Here is an 18,307-nt window from a genome sequence, read left to right as displayed (position 1 = left end):
AGTTTTGTATACTTAGCATATATGTAGGGGATATGTAGTTTTATAGGGGATATGTAGGGGATATGTAGTTTTATATGATGTATTCGTTCTAATGCTATGTGTATTTTCATGGAGTATATATTAAACAGCTGTAAAAAGCGCTTAGGTTATAGAATAAGTTGAGCAAAATACAGTGCATTCTTTTAGAACAACACTTCTTGCTCCAACACCAAAAGGAGTATTTGCAACACATAAACATCGCATTTAAAAGTTTGACTGTATAATGACTTTGCTGACAATATGAACTCTTCAGATAATTATTATTGATCTAGCAGTCTTCTTTACATTCACGGTAGACCGATCAACATGTACTGTCACTCTTACCTTCAACTTTTGGTTGCTCAGGAGAATGCAGATCTACGCGAGATACTATCATGCTACAGTACCCTAGAACTTTACAGTGCCTCGATACACATCCGGTTCGGTGTGATGACACCACTCTCGGTTCACAAGGGTCACAAATTCGGGTTATTCGTCTGATCACATGATCAGAAAATGGCGTGCAGATCATGTTGCCGAATGCGAGCCTGCAGTTACATAACGCATTTTTACTAGCAAAATGAAGAATATAGAAGCGAAAACGGTGGTTCTCGGTGCTCAAGGTAACACTAATATTATATGCTAATACTGATTACTTTTCTATTTTTGAATTAAACATTTGAACAAGCTAACTAAAATCGTTCGTTTTGTAACATACCAATTGCAACAAAAAATAGTATTTTTACTGAAGTTAGAAATTTAAATAATTGGATCAAGTCATTTAAAATTTTCATTTAGTTACTATTCAAAAGAATAAATTATATGCAACGTCAAAAGAAGTTGAGGTTCAAACGGCCTCCAAATTATAGAGATAATGAAGTTGCCAAACAGGTTCACACATTTTTCTTCTTTGATTGTCAGCTTAACTCTACTAAAGACTCGGATGATAGCTTACATCGAGTACGAAATCAACTCGAAGTTTTGTATCGTTCAATTTTTCGTTGAATGGCTGCGTGATAATCTTTCGCCAAATTTACGTATGGATCAAGGGCCTACACTTTATGACGGCTCGAGCAGCTTTTATGATTGAAAGTAACGACTTGACTTGCTTTGAATCTATAAAAATGCTCAAAATATTTGCTGCAAATATATTCTTCTAAATATATGAAGATGTAGCTTACGATGGCTAGAGTTCATTTTGAACATTTAAGACAATTACCTATAGCTGCTGTCTAATCAGGAAAGTTATGTTATGACTTGGGTATGAAAAGCTTTTTCCTTATTGATTTTTATGGTATGTTATGTTTTATAATAGTTTATTTTTGTTACAAACATTGTCGATGATTCTCATGATTTGGACATATAATGGCTTGGATTATTGCTGGCATTGTTTTCCGTAAGTATTGAAGACGCGCACTAAAATTGAAAACAAGCTGACCTGATTTTAGTGGAATACCTCTTTGTTTGTCTATTTCAATGTGTTCATGGTTATGTACTCCATTAATGTCAGTCAACTAACATATATCAATAACGACCAGATTAACGACATGATGTAAACTGTATCAGACAAAGATGTTTAATACTTATTCAGCCTTCACTCGTGAAAGGCAATTCAAGAGATTAAATTTGTTTGACATTCTTGTGAGGAATTAGCTTTTATTAAAGAACTCAAAGAATTTAAATACATGAATAAGCTTTAGTAATGAATAGGTCTTAGTAAAAGACTGCCAAGTCATCCATTATGCTTGCTATTGTTTAGCTCTGCTTTGTCGCAAGTGACAACACAAGTTTATAGTCTTCCTGGATTCAAGCCTCTTATGGTCTAGATTCACTTATACTTAGCCATATTTTGCCTGTGCTATTGAAAGCTCTTGGTTTGTAGTGAATTTAATACTAACACATACAGTCAAACCTCTACACATCAGTTTAGAATGCTAGGATCTGTTTGTATTTTACAACATTGTATGTTGGGCAAATATCTTCATTAAGAATACATTTTAATTAGTTTTAATTTGCTACACGCAAAAATCTCTTTCATACTGTGTGACTACCTGCAATAATAATATTGCAGGCAGTTGCACATTTACCAAATGAGAAATTTAAAAATGAAGAACTGAAAAACGATAAGACGGTTTTACTGTTGTTCTTTTAAGGTTGACTTGCAACAAAATTTACATTACAGTTATTTGGTATCAAAAGATTCACCATGTCTTACGCTGTTGTGTTGTAAGTGCCAAATATGTGGAAATGTGATTACAAACTCTTAAAAGCTCAAAAACGAACAGCTAATCGCAGCCATCACGAAAACCCCGTAGTTTGGAATTTTAGTAGTTTAAATAAAACGCCGTAGTTTATCTTTAATGGTCATCTTCAATGCTTTCATATTACCTAATGAAGGTAGTTGTGTCATTTTGGGAAGCTTCGAATGCGCAATCTGCAAAATCACACATGTGAATATTCGCATATTGAATGCTAAAAATTCTCTTTGCCTCAGACTCCAGCAAGTATTGACCATAGAAACATTCAACCTTCAAAACAAGATATCAAAAAATGCAGCCGATAAGCTTCCGTTACTCTAAAAACTCGGATAGGCTCCATTGTTCCACCAGATATTATGATAACGACACAACCATTGTAGCCATGTTAGCAAAGATTAATTGTTCAGCAAACTCAACTAACAACATTCATTACTACTGATAGCAGCAACGGTAGGATGGCATCGTGGTTATCACTTTGCTGAACTCAAATTTGTCTGCCAGCTATTGTTTAACTACTCAGTTTATATGAACTGAGTTGAACAATATTGCTGGCATGAAATTCAGTTCAAAGTAAATATTATTTGCTCTCAAGTTTGAACAGAATTATATGCCTGGCTAAACCAGCTCTTAGAATCTTGTAGTTATCAAATCATGCATATCTGCTGGTATTCTGTTTATGGAGCACTGCAAAAGAATGGTGTCTTTGTGTGCTTAGGACACTTGTTTTATGGCTTAGAACAAATTGAAACTTTCCTAACCTTTTTTAGTTGCATCAATTTCAAGATGCAAATTAGTATGGTGTGGTTATGATATAAAGGGATTCACTGTAAGGTGAAACAATTTGGTATACAGCAATACGCATTGGTAATTTTATTGATATGTCTATTGTTTATAACGGTGTGAATGAAGTGAAAAGAACAGAGCCCCTTCGAGATGGAATACTTAAATTTGTGATAATGTTCATAATCTTCGAACATGTGTCGTGTTTATCTTGATATGGTCAAGCACACAATATAAGTGCTGATAAGATTGCATGTAGTGCAGGTACCATTTAAATTCTTGTATTCAGTTTAGTCTAAAGTATGGCATCCAAGCTAAATTCCCAGTTGCTCCACGTAAGTTCATCGGTTACCGGTGTTGAAAGCAGACAACCCACTAGTTGGGCTCGCTTGATTTGCTCTACATAAATGCGTACAACGGTTTGTACAAGGCTAGTGTCAAAACCATGACGTATACTGCAGTTTGAAGCCATTTGTGTCAAAGTGAATGTGACACGTTTTGCAGGTGTTGGGAAAACCATTGTCAAAGCGAGTGTGATATGTTTTGCAGGTGTTGGGAAGACCAGTGTGGTGAAAAGATGTGTGGAGAATGTCTTTGAGAGTAGAGTAGAGTCAACGATAGGTGCAGCTTTTTCATCATATAAAATGTAGGTCTTAAACTATTTTGTTTAGCATTGTTTCCCGATATAAACCAAGTCCTTTTGGTGCCAGTATACTGCATGAACAATTTTTATGTCTCAGTCGCTACAGCAATAATAAGTTTTTTTTCTTTTTGTTTGATATGTACTAGTATAATAGCTTCACCATGGAAATTCAGTACTAAACACGCAACAGTTGATATTGGTGATTTTTGCATCACATGTTGGGACATGACATTCTGTTTATGCTTTTGGAATGCATAACAATGATTGTTATGGTTTAGTGTGTCAAAATATGTTGGTAGGACATGCCATGTAAGTCAGTTTGACTGTTGTCGAGCAAAACCTACCATAGATGAACTGTTAGTATTCGTTTTCTCAAACTACCTTGACAGAGTTATCGATTTTTTAAGGTTTAGAAATAATAGTCGCTCCTTTAAAACCAGAAAGTGTGAGTTGAGCATTATGCAGTTGAAACGTTATTAGTGAAGAATATGACTAGGCTGAAGCTCAAGGCCATATGTCTGTTTATCGTGTCAAATAGATAACAGTGATGACTGTCACTTAATCCCTGCCTGCTGTGCTCGTGTAGCAATGAAAACTATGGTCACGAATGATGCCGAGCTCAATATCACTAAGTTTCCATGACCAGCATGATTTGCAAATTTGAGTCAATCCGCATAAATCTGTACGCTAAGCGAGTTTTACGATTCGCAAAACTTATCGGATCCATCATGTTTGCGAATTATGGAAACAGCACTGGCGAATGATGCGCATTAACATACAGCGCCAGCTATTCAGTTTAAAGCATTTTCAATACTTCCGTCGTCCGTTCTCTATTGAGTTTCAGGTGTTTGCGGCGCTAACTGCATCGCTATTTGTTAAGTTATAGCATACAGTTCCTTACCTTTTTTCAACAAGGTGCCAGAGTCAATCCGCATCATGCAAACGTCCATAGAAACGCTTTAATTCGCACGGTAACACAATTTATTCACAACTTCAAAACCTGCATGGTGCCTGTCATGGAAACGTGTATGAGCTGACATGGTGTGATTACAGTTGATTCATATCATAAACAGGAATGGTGAACTGAGCTGTTTGTGTTAGTGCTATGGAGCATCTGCCAGTACTTTCAAATACTTTTGAGTGCTTTGAAACACCTGTCTGCACTGTCAAATAATTTTAAGTGCTCTCAAACATCTGTCAGTACTGTCAAAAACCTTTTCAGTGCTCTCAAAAACCTGTCACTACTGTCAAATACTTGTCAATGCTATGAAGTGCCTGTCAGCATTGTCAAATACCTGTCAATGCTATTAAACACCTGTCATGACTGTCAAATACTTGTCAAAGTTATGAAACGCCTGACAGCACTGTCTAATACTTGTCAGTGCTATCAAACATCTCTCAGCGCTTTCGAATACTTGTCAGTACTACCAGACACCTGTCAGCACTATCAAATATGTATCAACGTTATCGCAAGCTGCAAGTGTTCTTACAGATATGTCAGTGCTATTGCAGGCTTAGTGACAAGACAGTGTCACAGATAGTAAGTCTACAAATAGTTTTGTTGCAGACTTACCAGCGCTAGCGCGGTTTTTAGAGAGGCTCAAACAACAGGCTGGGGTTCAACTCTCAATAAAGGCCACTGGTGGTGACAGGAATGAAATCCAACCTTAAATTGCTCTATCCAACTGGGCATGTCTTCAGTCATTGAGGTTCTCCTGTCACAGGGCATAGACATGTGCAGTCAACATCACAGAGATATTGTTCGTGCAACGCGGCTGTTTAACAGCAAACGAGTAAACATACTCTATCTACTAAGGATTGCTATTGCTGTTGACACCTTTATTTACTACTTGTGGATCCGTTTCTCGCTTCAAACAGGCCAGCGAAGAAGGGGAACTAGCATTTTTCTATTTAGCATGGTTCTTTTGCAGTGTTGTCAATGGATACAAGGTGCATCTACAGATATGGGACACAGCTGGGCAGGAGCGGTTCAAAGCTATGGTAAGATATAAGTCAGACACTAACACATGCAACGTAAGAGTGTACGTAATGCTGACAAGTAAGCAGGTGCTTTGCTTCCCATATTTCCTTTTATGAATTTGAACAGTAACTAGTGGATACGTACTCGTTATCAAAAATGTCTGATGCATTAACATCAGCCCCAAAGTCCTGTTTTCTGTGAGGATTTTTCCACTTTTGCTTTGCTTTACATTTCTGCCTATTTAGTTGAGGGCATGTAGAGAAAGCCTTGACCTTCATATGACATCTGTATTTATGGTTAAAGACTGCATTTGTGTTTAGTACCAACAGACTATATCTATAGTTAGTGCTAACAGACTGGACAGGGTATAGAAACCCATAGTAATTATCTAATAAAAACATCTTATGGAAAAAAGTCAAAATTTTATATACGTACTGTATATATTAAAAACATTAAAAATTAGTAATAAAAATACTAACTATGTTAACCTTAGTAACTATAGTTAGTATTAGCTACCTGCAGTAACTTTGGAGTATTTAGTGGTTATGATCTGTAATAAAGTGTCACATTACAGTATGTATATTGAGTTGAGTACGTACCGCAGGGAGTTCTGCACATAGAACGTTTGAGAAATCTTTGAGACAGATGTTTAACATAAATCTTGAATTTAACTTCAATGAATTTACCTTACTAAACACATATTTATAGGTGAGCTTTAGTATTTATTTTACTAAACTAAACGTGAACATTGTCGTTGACTAAAATTTTATCATCGATTGTTTTTGGTTCTTTTCATAACCTATAACGAATAATGCTGAACTGAGAGAGAGAGTGTAAGCATTGTAAAATGTCAGATGAATGGGACAAAAAATATCGTGTTCCACATCATAAGACGAAAAAATCGTGTAACAGGGACATTGTAACTTGAGAGCGCAGCGTTTGTGCAGTGTATGCGTAGTGTATGTGTAGTGTATGTGTAGTGTATGAGTAGTGTATGCGTAGTGTATGTGTAGTGTATGCGTAGTGTATGTGTAGTGTATGCGTAGTGTATGCGTAGTGTATTCGTAGTGTATGCATAGTGTATGCGCATTGTATGCATAGTGTATGCGCATTGTATGCATAGTGTATGCGCATTGTATGCATAGTGTATGCGTAGTGTATGCGTAGTGTATGCGTAGTGTATGCGTAGTGTATGCGTAGTGTATGCGTAGTGTATGCGTAGTGTATTCGTAGTGTATGCGTAGGGTATGAGTAGTTAGTACTAACAGAGTATGTCTGTAGATAGTACTAACAGACTACAAATTTAGTTGACACTAACAGATTTCATTTGTGTCTATGACCATAGTGATATAGACAGGACAGACAGAAAACACCTAGACAAATATAGCACATTTCTGGTGAATTGGCTTTTATTATACCTTCTGTGACTTTCTTTACTTGGCTCTGATATAAACTATGTACGAGACAAAAACAAACCGCTAAATTTGTTGCTCAAAACGACGAAGCTGTTTGTAATCAGTGTAAGCGCTCTTTGAAATATTTTTTGCTTTAGTTTGATATTTTTGATCTATAGTTTGATAAATGGCATATTTTGTCAGCGTTACAAATTCCTCCAGTTTCTCAAAGAGAGACCGAAAAAGACAGAAAATGCGGATAAAATATTGAGCCATACTGGAATCATTCACAGTGTCTAATTGATGTTATACAATTCGGGTACCTAGGAGTTCCTCCATGGGTTCTTCCCATGCATTGGAATTTAGTCATAGTATTTGAAGGCTGTAATAGTAGTCAATATAATGCTGCCAACTGATTGTATGGGCTTCAAGGGGGTTAGTAAAAGAGATTTAATCTTGTTTCCCTAGTACTATATAATCTTGCCAAAAGCCTAGTAAAGAATGCTTTTGTCTCCGTCATATGAATAGGGTGTGTGTACCTAAGTAATGCGGATAGCATTTGATATGGAGCCAACAGCCATGATAGAGGATCAATGCTTGCCTCATTCATTTTACTTTACTCGTTAGTTATTAGTGAGTCAAATGAATGACAACAGAGAGGAGGGGGGGGGCATATAAAATGTGTATTCATTGCAAAACAATTGGTCACTGATAAAATCACTGCAACAAAGTCTTAATGCGTATTGGCTACTGGTGTAGTCAGGATTTGCTGTCTATGCATGATGTTCAAAATTGGTCCGCGTTACCTCTTTTCGTGAATGATTTTTCTGAAATTTTCGTACTGAGGCCAATCTTTTCTTGTCCACAGAGAGGCTATATTTTTCTCATCGATCCCAAATTATTTAATGTGGCTTTACTATGAAATAGTCAAAGATCTTTTTTTTAAAAGATATCCTTTTTAGGAATTATTTTTCCTTCGAAAGGATAATAGTGGGCTTCCATACAGTTAGAGAAGATTGTAGCTAGCAAATCTTTATAAACTGAGATAGGTCCATGAACTAACCTACTCCTGAGCAGATTGTACAAGGTTCTGCTCTGGTCATTCGTCTTCATCAGTTTGCCCTTTCAGCGTCTTATGAGGGTTGATAGGCTGAAGTTTCGGTTTAGCATTGAAAAAACATTACATTTTTTATATATCATGGCTAACAGACGTAAATGCGCCCGATCAAAATTGCAGCAGTGTTTTTAGTGCCAACTGGTTATCACTCGAGGCTTTCGTAATCTCCAAAAGTTGCTCGAATGATTCTGCACAATGTAAACATAGGAAAAGAAAGAAGTCTGAAAAGAGTTCTAGTCGAGAGCATTTCCACTTTTCAAATGGTACCAGGAAGTATTTATCTTTGTTCCCATAGAAGAAGGGAGATGCTATCCTAGCTAGTTATTGGACTAATTGAAAGCAAGATAGGCTAACAGACGGCTTCTCTGTCCATCACAGGGTTACTATCCTCATAAAACTGCCACAAATACCTTTGACCGAATCTACGCATTAACCTTTGCGCTTACATAATAGATGCAGTCATATTGATGTCTGTATCTATAGGCGTATTACATATTACTACATCTGTCAGGTTGTGAGTGATGAGTGTGACCTATTCGTATCTGACAGGACACTCATCTGATCTGATCATGAGGCTCGTGCTAGTCTAAAGTACGCAGCAAGTTACATCGGTTTATCATACAGCCTACTAGAAAACACTCCTTTATTTTGGGGAATCGAAAGTTTTACTTCCAGCATGTACTTCTGTTACAAAAATCTGCTAGCATCAGTGATACATATCTTGATGGTATGGCACATTTCCTTGTACGCAACTCTTTGTGCGTTGATTCAGCATCCAGTTGTGAAATCATAATATAACACACTTCCTTGTATATAACTCTTGGTATAGTTGGGATGGTTAGTTGGCAAAATAAGGGACTACAGATGGTGTCAACCTTGCAATCGCCGCTATCTTGAGAGTTAAACTGCGAGCAGTGTATTATGTTCTTCATCTGCATTCATACATCTCTGTTATACGCTATTAATATTAGATATATATTTTTTAGAGTAAGATTTTCCCAACTTCGCTTTCAACAAATTTTTATTTTTTGATGCTTTATATTACTTTGAGTCAACTTCGTTTTTGTTACAATGTTGTTTTTTGTTTGCAAATTTATTTTTTCATTTTGAATTATGATATAGCAACAAATGTGAACATCAAGCAGTGCATACAAATTCGATGTCATTCAAAGTTACAGTTTTACAGAACCAGTATTTTGCCAGAGTGTTTCCCTGGAATTTTTCGCCGGTGCGTTTCGCCGGAGTATTTCAGCTTTAATAGTTAGCTCTGTCTAATCATAAAAATATGAGTCCTCTCTTAGCGTTGTATTAAGCTATCTGCCACCACTCCGGTGGTCTATTATATTATCTAGTATCACCACTGTCCAAGAACCAAAGTTTGTTTGCATGTTTTATAGCTTCCACTTTTATAAATGCTGATTGTCTGCTACAGGCCCCCATGTTCTATAGAAAGGCAAGTTTTGCTATTCTAGTCTATGACATCACAGATATGGAGAGTTTTGATGCTGTAAAGATTTGGGTGCGAGAACTCATCCAGAATGTTGACAAACCTGTAGGTAAGTGTCACAGTTAGTATTCTACCTGTTAGCTATGTCTTTTTCGTAGTCTGAATGCGCAGGATGCTTTTGTGCTATTAGTCATGACACGCGCAAGCAGGTGTCAATTGTTGCTAACTATTGCTATACAAATAAACGTGATATAATCTCTGTTTGTACAAGGAAGGCCACGCAGACAAGGTTCAATGTTACATATGGTATCAATACCAGAAATTAGTTCCTTTTGTTCGATGTGATTCATTTCCTTCTGATTTGGTTATTGTTCTTTATAGAACTTTGAATGCGGCCCATAGGCCATCTAGAGTGATGAACTTTGAATTTGATTGGCTCTCAGGATTTAGTCATTATTGCCGTTTGGGAAGCAGTTAATTTTCCTAGTTCCTCATTTGATTAAAACTACCCCTGGTTGTTCAAAACATGACCTATTGAAACTAGTTTGCACTTGTGCTCTTACTGAGCACATGTTCCTCCTTTTACTTCCCATGTTTACTAGCACCCAGGCAGTCAGTCCCTCACCCCGTGATAGATGGCCGGATATAATAACTATGTGTACAATTATTCTTCAATTCAGCAAGGTAGTTGAGTGCTGCAGTTGGTATAAAGGCATATCTGGGTGGGATTTCTGTGCAATCATTTCTTTTTATACTCTTAGCGAGGTTTCAGACAGGTGGACACAACTCACTCTTATAATAGAGATTTATTTACAAGTTCTGGGGCATCTTTCTAGCTAGAGTGCTGTCAAAACTTACATGACTACCTAATCATTCATGCCTTTGTTTATCTTGGTAGCCTCGCGGAAGCCATGTTAATCCATTTAATTACCACATATTGTGCATGCATGCATCGTTAGACATGCATCGTTAGACGCAGAACATTTTCCTTGTTCTAGCAAATAAACCCAAAGCCTTTTGATCTCATTTCATAGCAGAGGTGGTTGATTTGGTGTCATCATGTTATCAAGTGTTAATGGTAATCCAGCCACTTTACACACCACCAATCACCCTTTTCAGGGCTCCCCAATTATATTAAGAGCTGTTATCTTGCAATAATATCACAAAATTAATTTGTTGAGAATACGATAAGCGAATAACATTATATGATTTATATCATCACTACCAGCAAATGTCGCTAAAATGTGAGATGTTGCATAACTTCTAACGACGCTGTAGGTTTAGTAACAGGTTCATTCTTCTATTTTAGCCATGATACTGTTTGGTAACAAGTGCGATTTAACTGACAAGCGGCAGGTGTCAAGGGAAACTGCCGAAGAATATGCTATGCATATCGGCGCAGAATTGGTGGAGATGTCAGCTCTGTCTAATCAGGGTAATTGTTAAAATAGTTTTGTAGCTTTCAGAGTTGTCTTCTCTATCAAAGACAACAGGTTCTGTTTATAGTAAACTAGGATACCTCTATACATCATGATACTATTTTTAGTAGCGGTTTCGTGTTAGGTTAGTGCTCCATAGATTATATGTGTTTGTGCGTGTGTTTTATTTTATTTATTAGTAAAAATATAAAATTGAGCAAAAAATAAATATAGTTACAATACTGGTTGAATAAAAAATTAAAGTTTAATTTTTACCAAATTAAGTTATGATGAAGCCCACACACTCAGTAGTTGGCATAACTCGGTAATGAAGATAACTTCCACCTCGTTAAAATTAGAAAAAGTCTGATCTTACTTGTAGTTAATTCAGGTTTAACAAGTGGCTCTTGCCATTTCTTTTAAGGCTACTAAATATTGAAATTTCACATACCATTGGACGCTTATATTTCGCTAGTATTTAGTTTTGTGAGTAGCGTACAGAGTAAAATTTCGCTGCAACTTAATTTCGCAGCTCTGATGAGTGCAGAAATATAGTGATGTGAAAATAAATGCCATGGAACAAACATAATTAGATTCCTCAGGTTCAGTTCACCGATAAGAAAAAGATTCAATTGGGGACTAGTTTGTAATTGTGAACCGCAAGTAAAATGGTGTGGGCGAGGTCGATAATGCAATTTGATCGTTTGCTGACATTTGTTTCTTGGACTATCAATGAACAAAGCTATTTAATTTCGCGATTTCGCTCGTTTGTTATGATAGTTTCGTTTCGCACATGAAGTTTTTTGGCGAGAGGATGACTTCGCACAAACGCGAAAGTTCGATGAGGCGAATACATAAGTGTCCTAGGTTAGGCTCATTGGAAACCTGTTCCATTGTGATGGAACACTGTATTCAATTGCTTTTTAAAAGGAAACAGTATAAAGCGTTGGTGATGGTAGGCCGGTTTTCAAACATCTAGCATTAGCTGTAAATAGCTGGCAAGAATTAATATTTTTAAGAGTTTTATGAGGTAGTAACCATTGTCATCGACAAGTTGTTAATTAAACTTGCAAATGAGCTGTTTGCTCATCTGTTGTGTCGAGTTCAGGTCTCTGTAACTAGGCATGGGGTCAGCTAGTTGAGGTTGGGTCGCTGGATGTGGTTGTAGTAGGTGTATAACCAATCATATTGCTCTGTTGACCATGCTTAGCCAATCATTTTGCTTTGTTGAACATATATTTTATGTCATTGGCTTATTTGTTGCAAGATGAAAACTGCTATAACTCATAAAACTGCTATAACTCTTCTCATCAGTTGAGGTTAGCCTAAGTTTCCTCTTTTCTTCTCATCAGTTGAGGTTAGCCTAAGTTTCCTCTTTTCTTCTCATCATTTGAGGTTAGCCTAAGTTTCCTCTTTTCTTCTCATCAGTTGAGGTTAGCCTAAGTTTCCTCTTTTCTTCTCATCAGTTGAGGTTAGCCTAAGTTTCCTCTTTTCTTCTCATCAGTTGAGGTTAGCCTAAGTTTCCTCTTTTCTTCTCATCAGTTGAGGTTAGCCTAAGTTTCCTCTTTTCTTCTCATCAGTTGAGGTTAGCCTAAGTTTCCTCTTTTCTTCTCATCATTTGAGGTTAGCCTAAGTTTCCTCTTTTCTTCTCATCAGTTGAGGTTAGCCTAAGTTTCCTCTTTTCTTCTCATCAGTTGAGGTTAGCCTAAGTTTCCTCTTTTCTTCTCCTCAGTTGAGGTTAGCCTAAGTTTCCTCTTTTCTTCTCCTCAGTTGAGGTTAGCCTAAATTTCCTCTTTTCTTCTCATCAGTTGAGGTTAGCCTAAGTTTCCTCTTTTCTTCTCATCAGTTGAGGTTAGCCTAAGTTTCCTCTTTTCTTCTCCTCAGTTGAGGTTAGCCTAAGTTTCCTCTTTTTTTCTCATCATTTGAGGTTAGCCTAAGTTTCCTCTTTTCTTCTCATCAGTTGAGGTTAGCCTAAGTTTCCTCTTTTCTTCTCATCATTTGAGGTTAGCCTAAGTTTCCTCTTTTCTTCTCATCTGTTGAGGGTAGCCGAAGTTTCCTCTTTTTTGTTTAGCCAGTTTTTAAGGTGTCCAAGCAATCACAATCAAAACTCGAGTCTCCTATGTTTTTTATTTTGTAGTTGAGCATTCCATCAGTTTTAATCTAATTCGATCCGTTGATCTTACAACCTTCTCTGAAATATGTCAGTCATATTAGGACGGTTTAAGTTCATTAAAATTATATAATTTATATTTTATCTCAGGTTACAACTAAAACAGAATTTTGAAGTTATTGATAATTATACTGAATCATTTTATTTACTTTTTCAAGTTTAAGATGCACAGTGAGTGTAATTAATGTATTTAAGGGTTGTCCCCTCTATAGGATTTTGCTGCCTCCATCGATGCTATTAAAGTATTTAAGGGTTGTCCCCTCTTTAGGAATTTGTTGCCTTGCAATGATGCTATTTACATTTATTATATTATTTTCATAATTGTTTGATAAAATGCTATAAATTTTTCGAATCAAATTACCCTCTTTTATTATAAAGTAGAGTAACAAATGTTTTGAGTTGGGCTACAATTCTATAAATTTGATTATGGTACAGATTTCTTTACAGCGGTAGCACTATATATTTATTATTATCATCATTTATTATTATTATTATTAATTTATTCTCACGCGTTTGAGTGCTAGTAATATTAATTTTAAAGTTATTAGGCGCATACATAGTGGATATGCTTAAAATATAATAAAGTTGTCCTCTCTTTATGATTCAGTTTCTATCGCCTTTCAAAATAATGACTATAGCGAACAGGCTCATCAAATGTGGATAGGCTGTAAAAACAAGCTCAGCTCAGGCTCATCCAATCACTGAAGTTTTTCCACAATATTTATTATTATCTAATATTGTTACTTCATGTTATTATTAAAGTTGATTTTATCATTTCTTAGACTTTTATATGGGTTTATACTTGTGCTTTTGCCAAATCTTGCAAATGAAAAAAATACTTCATAAATCATAACAAATGCCTATTTTTGATCTGCTTGGCTACCTGAAGCGAAAAATTATTTTGTAGAAAGTTGTGATTTGAAGTGACGATGAATTTGGCTATATCAGCCATGTTAGAGGCAGCAGTTTGAACAAATAAATATATCCCTATAACTCTAAGGTTTTATTTCAGTTTGAGTTTGAAATCAACTATAATTCATATATACTTTTAATTAACTTAACCAACCTAATATGGCTAATATATTTCAGGGAAGGGGGTAAGATTAATAATCAAAATTAGCATATAAAATAATATATAAAAGAAATTACGAGGCCGGTATTGTAAGGGCAAAACAGTTAAAGTTGATAAGGAATTTTAAATGAAGTTGTCAGGTAAATTGTAAGGATATTTTGGTTGCTCAGTTGATATGTAAATACTTAGTTATTTTGGTAGCAACAATTGTCATTATCTAGCGTGCATCTGGTGAGAAGAGTTCTATGAAGCTGTTTGGTATGCCACAGCCATGGTCTAGTAGCTCGAGTGTCGACATATGATCAGTAGTGCAAGGTTTGGGGTCACACAAGGATCATTGATGGTGTTCAGTGCAAAGTCTGTAGAACTTACTTAGAAAAATAAATCAGATGATGGCTTTCTCACACGGGTAGCAGATTGTAAAAAATCGTGAATTTTATGGTCAGTTTTTACCAATGAAAAACTTTGTGAAATTATTTTTGAGAATATTGGAGAGGCACTATACCGACATGAAGCCACTGTCATGGCTGAACCACGAATGGCTCCACCCTATTTAAAAAAGAAAACTGTGTGCCTTGGTTCCCTCAGTTGTAAGTCCGCATCTGCACGCCATTTATTTTCTTTATAACAATGTTACCTTGTTTAAAACATAATAGTGGCTGGTTTAAACTTGATGAGATTTTCCTAATTAGTGACTTGCATATAAATCCACTATTTAGATGTTCTTTAGAAAGAGTTGTCTTCTCTTGAGGCTTTTACTTAAAAATGTTATGCTGCATTTATTTTGAGTCTGCTTTAGTGTCCGATAAGAAGCTCACACAAACCAGCTGACACCGATGTAGTTGACCATCGAGTGTTGATAGACGATAGCTTCTGAAGTGTCATAAATCATTGTCCCAGTTATGTTTATGAATGTTTATAAATATTTAGATTAGGGTGCTGTGCTGTTGCCTCTGTTCACTGAGTTATTTGCCGGTCTAGAGCGAGTCTAGCTCACTTGTTGACAGGGTAGATTTAATATTGATGTTTCTTTGGATTCAAACTTGTGAACTCAGTTTGTAGTGTAAAAGATGGTGTCCGGGCGCAGAAGATGCACTGTTATTATCAAATTTTAGAGGGTCTGATTTGAAATCGTTGAACTAGAGTTTTTTTATTTAATATGATGAGATCCCAAAGAAAACATTGTTCAAAAGCCTGGTATTAGTTGTGGCTGTATTTTTTGTAAACTTTGACAGGTTTTGAGATATTCCTTACTCAAATTTCAAAAACAACACTTGTAGAGTTATTAGCGCTGAAGTGAAATCATATTCAGTGAATGTTGGGCTCAGTTTGGATTTGCTGTATTTATTCGTATATAAATGAAATGTAAATCAAAATTATCAAAACTTTTTTTGCACTTTCCAACTTCGACATGAAACACTGTCGAATTACTGATGAAGACATATGGCTATGCAATAAAATTATTGACAACCTAAAGCATCGATAAAGTGTGCTGTTAGTGTGAGCAAATTCCCCAAATGAAATTTACGATTTAAGCCTTTCTATTTCCTTTCTAACTTCATCAGATTCATCAAAAATGTTCATAATTTTTCTTGTCAAAGCGGCAAACGGTGTTGCTATGAAAACTTTTATGTACATTTTGTTTTGATAATGATGGCACTGTACGCTGTAGCCGCAATAGAGATTTATGGGGCAGTACCACTCTATGTGACTAACTGAATTTAGTCGTGTATAACGCGCATCCTTAATTTTCACTTGAAAATCAATGCAAAGTTTTGTGGTGTAAACACGAAGTAAAATTGTTTGAAGGTTTAACCCTTTGCTGGGCAAGTTTATTTTCAGAGTTTACCCTCCTGTGAGCGAATTAAATTAACTTCAAAGATATTGTTGTTGTTTTGCTCTAAATATTTTGGTCATAACCCAAAAGCCATTTGTTTGATTTTCATGAACTATACATAGAAAGTTATTAGTAGACAATTTTCTACCAAATGCTACTGAAATGACTATATCACATCAATATTAATTAAGTTTTTTGGACAGAAGTTTTTTGAAAACATGGTTGATTTTTTACATTCGCTATTTTTTTCGTGAATCAAAAACCATTTGTTTTGAATTATTTGAAGGTTTAATTAGTTAATCTAGTAATTACTAGTAATCCGAGTGAGTGAACGGATTGTTGAGTTTGATCAACTGACAATTGTTAATAGCTCTTAATGATTAGCTAATTCAGTTTTTAATAAGACCTCTTAAACTCTCAGCTTTCATAAATGGCAGTTTTCACTGATAAAATTTTAGTTAGAAGGTTGGAGCCCTTTAGAAAAAATTGTATTTTCTATTATTGATAAACAGTAGAAACTTTATTTACAAATATAAATTGTTCTGTAAATTATTTCATAAGCAGAAAATTCTGTAAGTTGGAGCGCATTTTACCTTTTAAATACTTTTTCAATCCAATTCAAGCCCCAAAAAATCTCGGGCATAATATTTGTTTAAGTTATAAATATTGGTTAAAATTTGTAACAAATACATGTTAGAATTAAATTACTACATAATAAACATAAAAAGTTCTCATGGAAAGACGAAATAACAGAAAAATAACGAATAAAAACTACAAGTGGTTTGTTAGTTTACCTTTGTTGGCCAACTAGACTAGGCTTAGCGACAACTAGGAAGTTGGATGATGGTAGTCCGAGGAGTTGAGAGGATGCGACAAACGAGTGACAGCTGAAAGAGAACACAAAGTACAAAACTGAACTCACAAATTAAATTTCAAACACACAGTAAATTAAAAATGAAAGTTTTTTTTGGGTTTTTTGTTTTTTTGACCTTTTGTTTCTAGAAGCTTCTTTCGTTATTCCGAGCAATATTTCTATGGAGAGACATTTCGTAACTTTATGTTTTTTGTATGTTGTCTTGTGCAGCTGATTTAACTGCATTCTTCTAATCATCAACTCAAACAGGCAGTCCTGCATGTCAGCATGTTAGAGGCATCAAACTCGGTATATAAGATATAGTTAATTTTTTAGGTGTGGAAGAAGGCTTTGAAAAGGTCGCCTTGGGCATGATATCACGGATTGAGGATTCACACGCTCAAGTGTATGATACATTCGGTAACAAAGTTACTAACGGAAACAGAAACGTTTCTCTATTAGATTCTGACTCTGTCGACTCTAGAGACGAGCAGGGCTGTCGCTGCTAGCCGGTATAATCTGTTTACGCATAGCTTAAAGCACCTACAATCTCCTATATCATTGCTCATGTACTATTTCTACATAATTAACATGATATTGTCTCTCGCGCCCATCGTTTGACAATTTCACTCATGTGGAAGTCATATTTTTTTCATTTTTTGACATGTCCTGTTAGACAATGCTTGTCATACACATTCTATTTCATATTTACTCTCAGTTTTCATGGATACGTATGCAAACTGCCCTTTTAGCACATCCAACTGCCTCCGCATGTCTTGCCACATTAAATTAGGCTATTAGTTATTTGATGCTGTAGCAATTAAATGTCTGGCATTCATTTTCTATGTTTTTGTAAAAACATTGATAAATAGAGAATACTGTGTTCATTACATATATATAACAGTATAATAGTATTTATTAAGCCTGTGTAAAGGTATGTTTTAAACTAGCAAAGTAGTCGCTATAGACATATGATATCCATAGACATATGATATCCACTTGTGTATCTACACCATTACTGTTGTACATTTTTGAACTTCTCAATAAAGCTTATTTGGACCAAACTGTCAAATGCATGATTGGGAGAAGTGTGAGGCATTGAGTGTCTTTGTATGAAGGGAGTTATCATTACATTTTAGTCATGACCAACCTGCAAAAATATTATCAGACTATTATTAGTTTTGCGTATCTAACATTCAGTCGCGAGCATCTCTATCTCTTACAAGTGCTTGCCTAAATATAAATCAAGTTAACACGAATCTTCAAAAATTAGTTTTTTGAGTTTCATACTTAAAGTTGTATTTGCTCCAGTAGGTTGC

The 18,307-nt window shown here is 35.6% G+C and overlaps 1 protein-coding gene across 1 annotated transcript; it reads left to right on the top strand.

The window, feature by feature from the left end:
• The first annotated feature begins 529 nt into the window (after nt 1–529).
• On the top strand, nt 530–18,052 carry LOC137396557 (uncharacterized). The gene is made up of 6 exons (XM_068082869.1): nt 530–641; nt 3,606–3,702; nt 5,631–5,700; nt 9,624–9,747; nt 10,948–11,073; nt 17,325–18,052. The coding sequence occupies exons 1-6, from the start codon at nt 599–601 to the stop codon at nt 17,495–17,497; spliced, it is 633 nt and encodes a 210-aa protein (XP_067938970.1). The 5' UTR covers nt 530–598; the 3' UTR covers nt 17,498–18,052.
• The last annotated feature ends 255 nt before the right edge of the window (nt 18,053–18,307 follow it).

The sequence above is a fragment of the Watersipora subatra genome, chromosome 5 (genome assembly GCF_963576615.1).
Source record: "Watersipora subatra chromosome 5, tzWatSuba1.1, whole genome shotgun sequence".
In the NCBI taxonomy this organism is placed as follows: domain Eukaryota; kingdom Metazoa; phylum Bryozoa; class Gymnolaemata; order Cheilostomatida; family Watersiporidae; genus Watersipora; species Watersipora subatra.
The sequence above is the reverse complement of the archived record's forward strand: the minus strand, read 5'-3'. Positions and strand labels throughout refer to the sequence as shown.